Source organism: Vicia villosa, linkage group LG1 (genome assembly GCF_029867415.1).
Source record: "Vicia villosa cultivar HV-30 ecotype Madison, WI linkage group LG1, Vvil1.0, whole genome shotgun sequence".
NCBI lineage: Eukaryota > Viridiplantae > Streptophyta > Magnoliopsida > Fabales > Fabaceae > Vicia > Vicia villosa.
The window spans coordinates 24,083,780-24,097,709 of NC_081180.1; the positions used below are offsets into that span (position 1 = coordinate 24,083,780).

Here is a 13,930-nt window from a genome sequence, read left to right on the forward strand (position 1 = left end):
ACAAGAACCAAGTCAAGACGGTAGGTGCATTTATTAAAAATTAAGGTATTGGAATTACAAATGGAAATTCGCAGGTCTCTCCCCCCTGAGAAGGAATCTGGTGGACAGAGAGAAGGTTTTGTTCTTCATAACGAAGAAAAATAGGTCTCTGCAAAATCAGGACTCAGTGGCTTTGAATTTGATAGATTAGATTAAGATTCTGGTGATGGACCTAGGACACACCCTCCGTTGCACTCAGTGAGTGCTTGAATTGAATATGTATAAAAAAATGCAGTACTGTAAAATGTAAATGTAATGTAATTGATGAGGGTTTTGGTTCGCTTGTCTCTTTCGATGGTTTTTAATACATTACTAAGTCAGGCCTCCACGTGCTCCTGGAAAGTCTCCCACACCCACTTCCCTGTTCCACTACCCTACACATCTCTATCACTTTCTCCATCTTTTTTAATGCTGCTTGTACTAATTACATAACTTAACATTTATTCACAATTGCATATAAATAATTTTATTTTTAATAATTATTTAAATTATATATATTGCAACCGATGTTCTTGTGTAAATTTAGATCAAACATATGTTCTTGTGTACAATTAATTACGTAGGATGGAAACATTGCATATGAAAATATATTGATGACGAATTAGTATTTTTTTAGATGACATCGAGATTCCTTTTATATAATAAAAATTAGGTGAAATCTTATTTACCAATCACAAAAAGTTAGATACGATAATCTCTAGCACAAAATATTTTAAAAATAATAAATAATTGTAATATTTTATAAATAATTAAAAATATTAAAATTAAATAATATCATATAATTTGTTGAAAATACACTAACTAATTTTTTGTAATAGATAGAATTTTTCTCTTAAAAAATTAATCATTTTAAAAAATTATATAAAAGACATACAGACAATTGGATCACTATTTTTTTAAATGATAAAATTAATCATCTTAAAAATTATATCTATTGATCTAGAAAATGCAACATTATTATTTATGAGCTTTTGTACTCAATAAAGATCACGCTCTAGTAAATAGAAATAAAAATAACAATGACAAATGATACAAAAATATGTTGATTATTTGACCAAAATTTTACATGTTTAATCATTTTACTTGAAATTTCAGAGTAAAACCTCTAAGTTTTTTAATTATATTAATGAAAAAAACTCAATTAAATTTACACATACATGTTAAATTGTACACAAAAACATTTGTTAATCTAAATATCAATCTCCCATTTTGTGAGTCAATAAATTTACCAAATATCTTTTATAACACTATTTCTTTTCTTTTAAATGATAAAATTAATATTTAACTATAATTTTTTATGTATATAAGTTATCTGATACATATAATTAGTTCATTTTTAAAATTCAAAAAGATTTATTCCCCTCACTTTTATTACTAAAAATAGATATCTATTTCTTTTAATTTATATTTCTTCAATAATTTTTTATTTTTTTAATTGGCAATTTGTATAATCATTTTAAAGTTAAATTTTTTATACTCATTAATGATTTGATATAGATAATTTAATAAAAATTAATTAAAAATTTTAATATATTTTAAAAAAATAATATTAAAAAGTGATTAAACATTGAATAATATTATGCAATTGAATGATAAATATTTAACACAACCAATTTTAAAGAAGTGTTATCCCCTTTTCTCTTTAAAATATGAAAATTAATTTGTAATTATTCAAGATTGAAACTCTTATTAAATTTAAACAAATTATTTATTAATCAATTAAAATTATAATTAACTTTTAAGTTCTCATACCAAGAAAGTTATTTATTTAACAAAAAAAATTATATTTAATGCTATGCTATCTGAGCATCAAAACATAATTATAAGCATAAAATATATTTATCTCTATATTTTTATTTGTACTATTACGCATTAGTTTTTTATATTTTCGCTTTCCATCCTTTCAATCTTTCCTCAATTACACCATCTGACCATATGTTCCCTCCCCAACTTGTTTGCTTCTAAACCCATCAAATCTGCGCCTCTTTGTCTCTCTCACTACCTTTTCACTCTCAATAACCAAATCCCATTATACATTACACACACACACCATACCAAACCAAACCCACTCAAAACCCAAACAAACTAAACCACACTGCATGATTCACATCCACATGGAATCTCTCAAGTTAGGAGTTGGTAATGGAAAAGTTAACATCGTTGCTGAAGATGACTCCATTGATGGAATGCAATGCATTGATCATCCTTACAGAAACAACCCTGGTGGGATCTGTGCTTTCTGTCTTCAAGAGAAGCTTGGTAAACTTGTTTCTTCGTCTTTTCCTCTTCCTATTCATGCCTCTTCGTCTTCCTCTTCTTCTCCTTCTTTCAGATCCAATGTTGCTCCTTCTTCTTCTTCCACTTCCACTACTCGTCATTGTGCTTCTTCTTCCTCCTCCGTTATTAACACCATTTCTACAACAGCAGCAACTGCTGTAGCTGTAGCTTCGTCTTCTTCTCTATCTCTCACTGTTTGTCCAACAAAAAATGAGAGTACTAGTAAACAGTTTCACCATGAATACTATAAAAAAACTCGTATCCCTTTTCTTCTAGCCAAGAAAAAGAAGAAGAAAAACACTGTTTCTGGTTCTGGTTCTGGCTGTGCTGCTACTTCTAATAATATTATTCTGAAACGTAGCAAATCAACTGCAACACCGAGAAGAGGTAGTAGTAACTCTTTGGTTGATGCAGATGATGAATATTTTAGTCCTAGAAAAAGAAATGGGTTTTGGTCATTTCTATATCTTTCTTCAAAATCTTCAAAGAATCTGAGTTCAAAGAGTTTTAAAGATGGAAACAACAATGCTACTACTACTACCACTGCAGCAAAACTCAAGGAAAAGTGTTGTTCAGGTTCTTCTTTAGGAAGAAAGAACGACATTGTCATTGTTGAAGAAGAAGAAAACAGTCCTAACAGAAACAACAGCAACACAGGTTCTTCCATTGAGCGGAAAGTTTCAAGATCTAGATCTGTTGGCTGTGGAAGCAGAAGCTTCTCTGGTGATTTCTTTGAAAGAATCTCAACTGGGTTTGGAGACTGTACTCTGAGAAGAGTTGAATCACAACGTGAAGGTAAATCAAAGGTGGTTTCTGGTTCAACTGGTATCACTTCTGTGAACCCTAATGAAAACCACCATCACCACCATTGCATGAAAGAGAGAGTACTTCGACGTTGTGGAGGTATATTCAGTGGATTCATGATGACTTCATCTTCATCTTCCAACTCATCTAATTCATCTTATTGGGTTTCTTCAAATTCTGCTGATGATACTGTGAATAGTACTGTGAATGGTGGTGGAAAACAAGGTTCTGTGTCGATTTCTCAGAATAATAACCGCGGTGGAAAGAGTTGGAGTTGGGCTTTTGCTAGTCCAATGAGAGCTTTTGGTAGCAAAAGTTCTTCTAAAGAGAGTCATCATAGTAAAAGAGATATCATTAGAGATGCTAATGATAAGATTAATGCTACTCCAAATTTATCTGCTATGCCATCTTTACTTGCTGCTAGGTGATGATCACAGAAGAAAATAAAGGTTTAATATTTTCTTTATACACGTTAATTAGTGTGAAGTTAATTAATTATTATTAGTACTTGCTTATTGTTAATATTGAGGTTTATGTGTTAATGGTTATGATTATCAGATACAGAAGGTAAGTGAGAAGAAGGTAAATGCGAAGACATGAATGGCATAATGGTACTTTTTACTTTGAGATGAGGGAAGGAAAGGGATGAAGAAAATCTCGATGCATTCTGAGTAATCACGTGGCTTGTCTTAATTACTATGACATTGGTTATAGTATTTTTTTTGTAGCTACCTTATTGTAATGCGAAAGAGATGTAATATTGGAGTTTTTAATGTTCACTATTCACATGCATACACATGTATGAGTGGTGTAAGAGACAGAATGAGGAGAGTAGTACCTATATAGAAGAATCACTTTTGGTTATTTAATTATGTGTTTGTATGTATGTATGAATATGATTGAGTTTATATGCAATTTAATAAGATGTTGTTGGTTAGTTTATGAACTATATTTTTAAGCTCTAATGTGTTGTTAAATATAGGAATGTGGTGGTCATGGTGGTGGTCCCTTCAATGAGTGTATATATAGTTTGGCATTTATTCATGGTTCTTGTTTGCACCTAATCGCAGTACTTGTAAGTGTTAATGCGATCTCTCTAGTCTCTTCCATTACATGTGCACAGCTTGAGAGAAGGGTCATCGTGTCTCATAAATTCATCACAGGAAAAAGAATTTGGTCAATCAAAGCATTTTAATTTAGTATGATGATATGACATTAAGTTTCTATATTGAAATTCACATGTAGACGTAAATACAATTATTATTATTTTTTGTTAAATACACTAATGAATTTAGAGAAGTATTTTTATTTTTTATTTTTTATTTTATGAGAATTCTAATGAAACTAATTTATATTGGTGGTACAATATTTTTTTTTCATTTTATAAATAGGATAAGATGAAATATATTGCATAAGGAATAAAATAACGAAATATGTGCAACAAATTTCACTGGAGAGTTAGAGCTACCCCAACCCCATATTTCACAAAATATATGATATAAAGGGAAATTTGGTCGGGTAAAAATGCTCCTTGCTCCTCACAAGAGCCAAAAGCAAGAGCATGAGGGGAAGATAGAAAATGAGAGTTTGGTGGAGAAAGCAACAAGGAAGTGAGAAATAAAATAAAAGCATACCATGTGGGCTGTCCATACTAGTAGTGTCCATGAAACACTTGAGATTATAAGATATATAATTTATATGTTTAATATTTTAAGGTCTTAAATAGAAATATGAATTTTAAATTTTTTTTTTTATGGAATTGGTTTAGTAGTGAAAGCTTAACACGGGAGAATGTACTCCTTAATAAAAATATTTTTTATTTGGGGTGGGTGGGGTAGCTCAATTGACACTTGTTAGTTGGGTTAAGAAAACTATTGGTCTATAATGTGTTACTCTCAAGGTTATTTTAATTTTAAACGGAACATTCACATATAATAAAATTGATTTCTTTATATTACTTGGCAAGATTAAATACGGAAATTAGAAGAAAAAAAATTATTGGTCTCTAATACTGTCTTTGAATGCATTAGATAAAAATTACATATTTTTTAGGTGGTCTTTGAAATTCCATTATTCATCTTTGACGATAATAAAATCTCTTAAATTTAAAAATTATCTAACTTTATCATCCAAACAATAAAACTTACATAAGAAATTTTTTAAATTATATTATCTTAAATAATTGTCTCATCAAATTTACACAAAATAATGTCTTTATAAAAAAAAGGTAATGTTTCAAGCTAATTCATTTTTTTTTAGGAATTCAAATTCCTCTATGTAGACTATATTTTTGATAAAATTTGGGTGAAATTCTTAAATGATAAGAATTTATGAAATCTTTTGTTCATGTATAGAAAATTTTAGATGCCACTTAAAAATTTAAAAATTATTTCTTATATTATGTTGGACTATCCCTCTTATTTAGAGAGGCTCACATGGATGTGGGTTAGTGGCCTATGTGTAGGTAAACCTTTGTTATTATCTAACAAAGAGGAATAAGGTTTACATGTGAGAGTCAACAAGAAAAAGTAGAGAGAAAAGTGAAATTCCGCAGCCCATTTCAGCACAAAATCGTAATTTTGATAATGATATTCAAGGTTTGTGGCTTCTTGGCATTTTGCCTAATTCTTGAAAGATTTTTAGGACATCTCTGTCTAACTCCGCTTTGAATGGTATCATCTTGATGGACTTGGCTAAAAGTAGTGTGTTGAATGAGGAATCGAGGTGTAAGTCACATGGTTCTTCTTCACATTCTGAGGTGTTGGTTATCGAATCGAGGGATAGACATCAAAGTAGAGGTTCAAGTAATCGTGAGACATCACATGGTAAATCACAAGGAGGATCTAATAGATTCTCTAATATTAAGTGTCATCATTGTGGGGAAAAAGGACACATAAAAACATATTGCCGGAAGTTGAAAAGGGAAAACAAGAAGAAGAGCTACAACAACAACAAAAAGGAAGGTAACAAATAATGAAGATGTTGTTATTGCTGATGATTTATTTGTTGTTTGTGATAGTTGTGTAGAGAATGTCAATCTATCTCGTGATGAGATGGATTGGATGGTTCATAGTGGTGCTTCTACTCATGCCACATCGAAGGGTGATCTTTTTTCAACTTACGAGACTGGTGACTATGGGGTTGTTCGTATGAGAAATAATGGGAAAGCTAATGTTATTAGAATAGGAGATATTTGTGTCAAAACTAGCAATAGAACTACTCTAGTTCTCAAAGGCGTAAAACACATAATAGAAGTTCGACTCAATCTTTTATGAATTGGAAAGTTGAATAATGAAGGATATGATAATTCCTTTTCCGGCAATGAATGAACTTTAAAGAAAGGCTCAATGGTGGTTGCTAAAGGAAAAAAGGAATTCGAACTTTATATCGTCCAACTTGGGGTTTCGAAGTGCTACATCAACACTTGTTTAATTGATAGCTCATCCGAATTATGGCACATGCATTTGAGTCATATGAGGGAAAAAGGTTGGACCATGTTGGCAAAGATGAATGTGTTGTATGGTGTCTCTGATGTAAAGTTGAGAAAGTGTTCATATTGTTTGGCGAATAAGAAAATGCGAGTTTCCTTTATGTCATCCGAACCAAAGAGGAAATCAGGAGTGTTAGATTTAGCATATTCCGATGTGTGTGGTCCGATGAAGACACAATCACTTGGTGGTGCATATTACTTTCTGACTTTTATTGATGATTGTTCTCGAAAAACACAGGCGTATACCTTGAAGACGAAAGATCAAATGTTAGATACCTTCAAGTCATTTCAAGCTTCGGTTGAAAGAGAAACGGGGAAAAAGCTCAAGTGTATCCAAACTGATAACAGGGAAGAGTATGTTGGACCTTTCGACAAGTGTTGTCAAGATCAAAGTATACGTCATCAAAAGTCTCCTCCAAAGACACACAATTGAACGGGTTAGCCGAAAAAATGAAATTTACTCTGGCGAAAAGGGTGAGATATTTACTTTGCCAATTAAAGTTGCCAAAATACTTTTGGGGAGAAGCATTGAGCACGGTTGTACATCTTTTAAACCTCACTCCCTGTGTTTCGTTGAAGTTTGATATTCCAAATCATGTTTGGAGTGGTAAATATGTTTCCTACGTCCATCTTCAGGTATTTGGGTGGACTTATGTGCATATTCTGAAGGATGAAAGATCGAAATTGGAAGAGAAGTCGAAGACATGTGTGTTTGTTGGGTATGAACTTGATGAGTTTAGGTATTGATTCTTTGATCCAGTTCAACAAAAACTTATTCGTAGTCGTGATGTCGTATTCATGGAGGATTATACCATTGAGGACATCAACAAAGTTGAGAATAAAGATCCGACTTTTGAAGAAGAATAAATGGTTGATACGGACTCAGCTACTATTGCTCCTACCCCTATCACTTTCAAAGATGTTCCAATTGAAAATCAAGGTATGAATTTGAATGTTGATAATGTTTTAAATCCTTATGATATTGTTGATGTAGGTGCTACGGAAGACTTTGTTGAAAATGAGGTTGATCAAGAGGTTGAAAGTGTTCAACAACCAGTTGCTTCTTATGAGTTGAGGCGGCCTACACGTGATAAAATGCCTTCTATTCTATACCCCTCAATCGAGTATGTTTTTCTTATCGATGGTGGAGAACCCGAAAGCTTTTAAGATGTTTTGAAGGATGAGAATAAAAAGGAGTAGATGGATGCCATGGAGGATGAAATGCAATCATTTCGTGAGAATAATAATTTTTGTTTGATTGGGTACATGAAAATTTAGTGCTTTAGAACCCTAAATTTATAAGACAAGTTCATGACTTTAGTTTGATTTTTTAATATTTTTATTACCTTTTGTTTAATTGTAATTTTTAGGAACAAGAAGAGATTTCAAGGCGTTTTTAAAGGAAAGTAATGACAAAAGAAAGTATGTGGATAAATTGCTTGTGCTGAGGAAAACCAACCAGCAACACAATAGGGAAACACGACTGTGCTTCTTGTACAAGAAAATATGAAGAATCCCAAAATTCTAGAAAGAAACAACAAAAGTAATAGGTAGCACAATCAACCAGTGTTAGAGCAATATGTTTGTGTTACCCTTAAGCTCCAAAAACCTTCGTTTTTAATTTTGTTTTATGCATATGTCATAGATTTATAGAACTTATGATTCTTATGCTATAAATAGGACAAACATTTGCTAAATTATCATCATCATATCATTTTATCACTGTATAATTTTAAAAATAAATTTTCTCTTAATAATTATTCTTGTTTTTGCTACACCTTAACTTCAATTTAAGTAATATATAAGGTTCTTTTAGTTATATCTTACTCTGCTTATGTTTATGTTACATTTCTTTTCTTTTCTATCTGAACATGTGTACACAATGCCTTATCTTGTGACGGTGAAGACTCTAATGATAGCTGCAATTGCGCTCTTGTTCTAGATTTAGTCTTTATAGGTTTAACTAGTAATTTTATTGTTGTCTTGTAATTTTCCTTGTAAGAGTCCTTATAAGATGGAATACTAAATATTGCATAACTTTTAAAATGAATTTCCATGTACAAAGAAGCTCTTGTAATTATTGCACTATTACAATATACTAATTGTACGATCTTGTAAGCACATCATGAATTGTCCCGTACTACCTTAAATGATCTTGTGTATTATTGATTAGTTTTCTCTGACTGTTATGAGGAAAATCATCAAAGTTATTTTTCAAAGAATAAACTTATATAGAGTATTCACTAATGATCACGACATGATATAACTAAGTAAAGAACGGCGACATGATCTTCTAACAAAGAATCAAAATGTTGACTTTTAGCGTGAAATAGACTAGACAACATGACGATAGCTTTAATAACTCTTGTCCATAGGATAACATTGAAAGTGTATACCAACATGTAACAAAGAATTCTTCATGATGCGCACCCAAATTCGGCCAGATGCAATAACAAAATGCTTAATGAGCAATATGCAAAATGATATCTTGTAGATTCATCTTGAAGCAACACAACCATTAATTAGAAAAAAAAAACTTTCTTATTGTGTCTAGAGGATAGATTACTAAGAATCTATTTAATTGATTTCTACACAAACATTATGTTACAATGTGTTATCATCAAAACTAAATTAAACATCATTGTTTTTCAAATCGAGGTTACTTCAATATTTGTAACACTAAAAGGAAGATAAATTATTTTCATAGTTTGAGATTGTGTTTGCCAATAGGACCAAGAATAGAGTGGCCTACACGCTGGCCTAGTATATCCAAGTTGATACTAATAGAGTTTGGATTGAAGAAAAAAATAGTTTTGATCCAATCTAATTTAGAGACGAGTCTTTCTTTGTTAATAAAAATATTGTAAAAAAAAAATCTAATAAAATTTACTATATAACTAAATCATTTCACATTTGCAACTGTATTTTAAAATTTGTATGATACGAGAAAAGGAGATTTTTAAACTGATATACTGTAAAATGTGTGTCCATAAAAATGATTTATCACTTTTTATCTTTTTGTCTATTTATTTTTTCTCATTCAACCACCTTGTAAAACATAAGTTTGAGTTCAACCCAAATAACCGGAATATATTCAGTTGTAATAATAGCAGTAGTAAATTCCGGGAAGATAATGTAAGACACGATCCCTTGTTAAGGGGCTGTGCATAAATGTCATGAGACTTAGACACAGATGAAAGATCCTCAAGAGTTTTTAAAAACGGTTTGCAACTACAAAAACGGCTAATACAAAACGGTATCAATTGATGCCGACACCGATACTATTCTTTACTGTTTTTATGTTAAAAATTAAATTGTAGTTAATTCACACTGTGACGACTACAATCAGTATCGTGACACCTGTATTGACCGAAATCGGAAAAGTCTTTACACGACTGCGACGCAACCGCGGTCGATTTTTAAAACCTAAGGCCAAAGTATTAGGCAATCCAATATGATGGGCCTACGGGCTTGACTTACAAGTTTAATCAATTGAAGCAACGGGCATAAGGACCAAGCTTCTTTCATTTCAACGAAAAATTGTATAATCATTTAAGGACCCATGGCTCCACTACTTTTGTTATGTTTTCTGAAAAATTTGAGCTCAGCAATGGAACGTGGCTGTTCTCAGATACTTCAGGTTGTAGGGTAAGTGACAAGAGTTCTCTCACTCTCACTCGGGGAGCTATTTGTACAAAGTGACAAAAGCTTAGAAAATCTGAAAAGTGATTAATAATTGAATTTGAAGATATGTATGAATCTGGATCAACGTTACCAACTCTAAAAATTTAATCGAATCAATTAAATGGTTGGAGTTTATTGATACAAAATGTTGTCTAGTTCTTCTAGACAACAAGACATGAGTAATCTTTCAATCATGGCGTGATCTGTGTGGTGTGGACACTAATGGATTCTATTGTGACATCTTCAACTCAGACTAGATACGAATAAAAGAAACCACGGATAAGTTCTCAGTTAATTTATTTAAAATATTTTTAAAAATATAATATAGAATAAAATTCATATTGTGCAATCCGGTGCTAGGAATGACAACGGGTCGGGTGCAGGTTTCACACTACCCAAACCTGCACCCGAACCCACACCTAAATACTGTTCGGGTGGAAAAACAACACCCACGCCCACACCAGTTGGATTTTGGGTTTTTTCACCCAAATCCGAACCCGTAACAAAATACACAAAATACATTTTTCTTACAACTTTTCACAATATTATATATATATATATATATATATATATATATATATATATATATATATATTTAAAAGCGGGTGTGATTTCGAGTTTCGGATGCGGGTTTCACACTACTCGAACCCAGTCAACTCGGATTTTCACCCTTTGACTCGGATTCGGGTGCAGGTGGACCCCGCGAGTTTGGGTCTGTTGGTCATCCCTATCCGGTGCTCAGTATAACTAGAGAACAACTAAGTTAAAATATTCTAAAATGATTCACCTAAAATATTTTGATTATGAAAATGACTTATTAATAGGGTGCCAAATGGCATATCAATTCCGTTTAAGGCAGTGGTGGAATAAATTTTATTGAGGGAATGGATTTAAAATTTTAGTTTGATTTTACTTTTGAGGTATTAAGAATTGATTCTAAATGTTTAGAATTGATTTTGACGTGTTTATTTGATTTTGAGCAAAATTGATTATGCTTTCGAGAACTGATTCTACTAGAAATTAGGATTTATAGCTTTTGATCAAACATAACTTTTAAATGTGATTTTTACATGGAATTTATTGTTCAACTCATTTTTCCAAAAATTTCTCCAAACATAAATCACTTTACATTTAACTCACTTTTATTCCGAATCAATTTTACAAAAGCAATTCACTCAATATCAATTTTTTTCACCGCTGAACATATATGTTTACTCTGTTTCATAAAAAATGATACATAAATACTATACAGCCCTAAACCTTAACCCGTTCTATAAAAAAACGCGGACAAAAACAAAAATATGTCCAGGATTTATTTTACCATCCCCATAGAATGATGATTCAGACAGTACATATGTCTACGATAATTACTTGCAAACTCACAATTTATACTATTAGGATCCGTCTAAAAAAACATTAGAAAATAAAAGATGAATGAATGCTTTCAAAATAGAATAAATTTAAATATTTAGAAATTTTCTAAGATTATTGAGAGATGGATTGAGAATTTTTCAAAAATTTATCATGTGGCCCATGATTCGACAACTAAGGATGTGCATGTTTGATTATTTTCAAAAACCAAACCATAACCATTTTAAAATCATTTAAATGGTTTGAATTTATAACCATAACCACATTTTAATCAAAACTGTTTATAATCCGTTTTTAAAAAAAATCCAGTTTTGAAAATTATTTTTTTCAAAATTTCTTTTTAGAGAATTAAAATATTTGGATTTGGATAATAACCGGATTATAACCGAATCCAAAATAATTTAACCGGTTAATAACCATTTAATTATATCCGGATTATATGAATGGATAATCAAATCATTAATAACTAAAGCGATTAATAATCATTCAATTATATCCGGATATTTAAAAGTGGTTTAGATTTGGTTATGGATTTGGACATCACAACCGGATATTTTGCACACCCCTATCGACAACTCTAAAGATTCTTAATGACTAGTTTTCTATCAGACACCCCCATGCCTAAGGTAATACCCCCAACAATTTTATATTAAATTGGTATAGTCTCTTGAAATTTAAAATTTTTTATCACTAATTTTTTTAAACTTTAAAAAATTAACATATTTAATTATTATTATTTTAAAAAATTCTAAAATTTGGTACATAAATATTTTTAAAATTGAAAAGATAATCAATTTTTAAAAAAAATTTAAAAAAATAACTGAAATAAAACTATATACATAAATATTTTATAAAAACTAAAATATGTCATTTTTTTATAAGAACTAAAAATAAATTTTAAAATATTTATAAGAATCAAAAACATATTTAACCCTTAAATATTTTTAACTGAGATTTTTATAATAGAATTGAATCGTCGAACCGAACCGAACTGAAGTTAAAATAACTGAATCATTATATTTGATTAGTGAATCAAACCATTAAACACAAACAGTTCTAGAACCAAACCAAATTGAAACTGAACGCGAACTGAATCAAAATTTAAAATATTGTTTTTTTAAATTGAAAAATAGCTAAACTGTTATGTTCTTTGATATACAATTCGGTTTGGGAAAAATTATTTTCTAACGGTTCGGTACTATTCAAAAATTTTAAACAGTATATCAAACCAATAATTTTGATTCAATTCGATTCTTTGTAAATTAAAACGGTTCAATTCAGTTCGAGTGAATTTTTATTATAATTTTTTGTTCGATTCAGTTCAATTTTTTATATGAACTGTACCATAAACAACCCTATAAAAAACTAGTGCTGAAACCTCTATAAACACTCAAAAATCAGAAAAATGGCTAAATATATGGTCGACTTAGTTTGTGATCAGTATTATAAGAAAAGTATTATAAGAAAAAAAAATTAAGCATATTGCAAATATTAAAATAACTAGTAAAATATTGTATGCATGGGATATTGGTATATTACACACATTTATTTTTAAAATATAATAAAATAAAACGAGAGAAAGATAAAATTGTTTTATTAAAAGAGTTAATTATTTTTAAAAGGGATAATAAGCCCGTGTCTATAATTATAATTGTATATAAAAATAATTTAAATTACAATATATTTTTTTAGTAAATAAATATTATTTTTATTTTAATATTATTTATAAAATATTTAAATCAATATTAAACTTCTTCCTGTATATAAATTAATTTTTTTTTAGATCTAGTCAATTCAATTATACACCTTTAAACGTTTATAAAAAAAATTATAATCCTTTAAAATTATTTTTGATTTTTATTGAATAAAAATTAAGATACACTTATCATATTTTTAAAGTATACATATTTTTCAATCATTTATATCTAATTTATTCTAAAACGGTTTTTTATTTCTAATTTAAAGTTAATTTATTAAAATGTCATTTTTAAATTATTTTTAATTTGAAAAAAAAATTAAGCATATTGCAAATATTAAAATAACTAGTAAAATATTGTATGGATGGGATATTGGTATATTACACACATTTATTTTTAAAATATAATAAAATGAAACGACAGAAAGACAAAATTGTTTTATTAAAAAAGTTAATTATTTTTAAAAGGGATAATAAGCCCGTGTCTATAATAATATTTGTATATAAAAATAATTTAAATTACAATATTTTTTTAGGAAATAAATATTATTTTTATTATAAAAAATATT

At 29.7% G+C, this 13,930-nt stretch overlaps 1 protein-coding gene across 1 annotated transcript; it reads left to right on the forward strand.

The window, feature by feature from the left end:
• Positions 1-1,970: 1,970 nt before the first annotated feature.
• On the forward strand, positions 1,971-4,062 carry LOC131602881 (uncharacterized). Its single transcript, XM_058875103.1, has 2 exons — positions 1,971-3,569; positions 3,679-4,062. The coding sequence occupies exon 1, from the start codon at positions 2,139-2,141 to the stop codon at positions 3,546-3,548; it is 1,410 nt and encodes a 469-aa protein (XP_058731086.1). The 5' UTR covers positions 1,971-2,138; the 3' UTR covers positions 3,549-3,569; positions 3,679-4,062.
• The last annotated feature ends 9,868 nt before the right edge of the window (positions 4,063-13,930 follow it).

What these genes read in the sequence shown, in the direction of transcription:
- LOC131602881 (XM_058875103.1), top strand. Translation starts at nt 2,139, where the DNA reads ATGATTCACATCCACATGGAATCTCTCAAGTTAGGAGTTGGTAATGGA.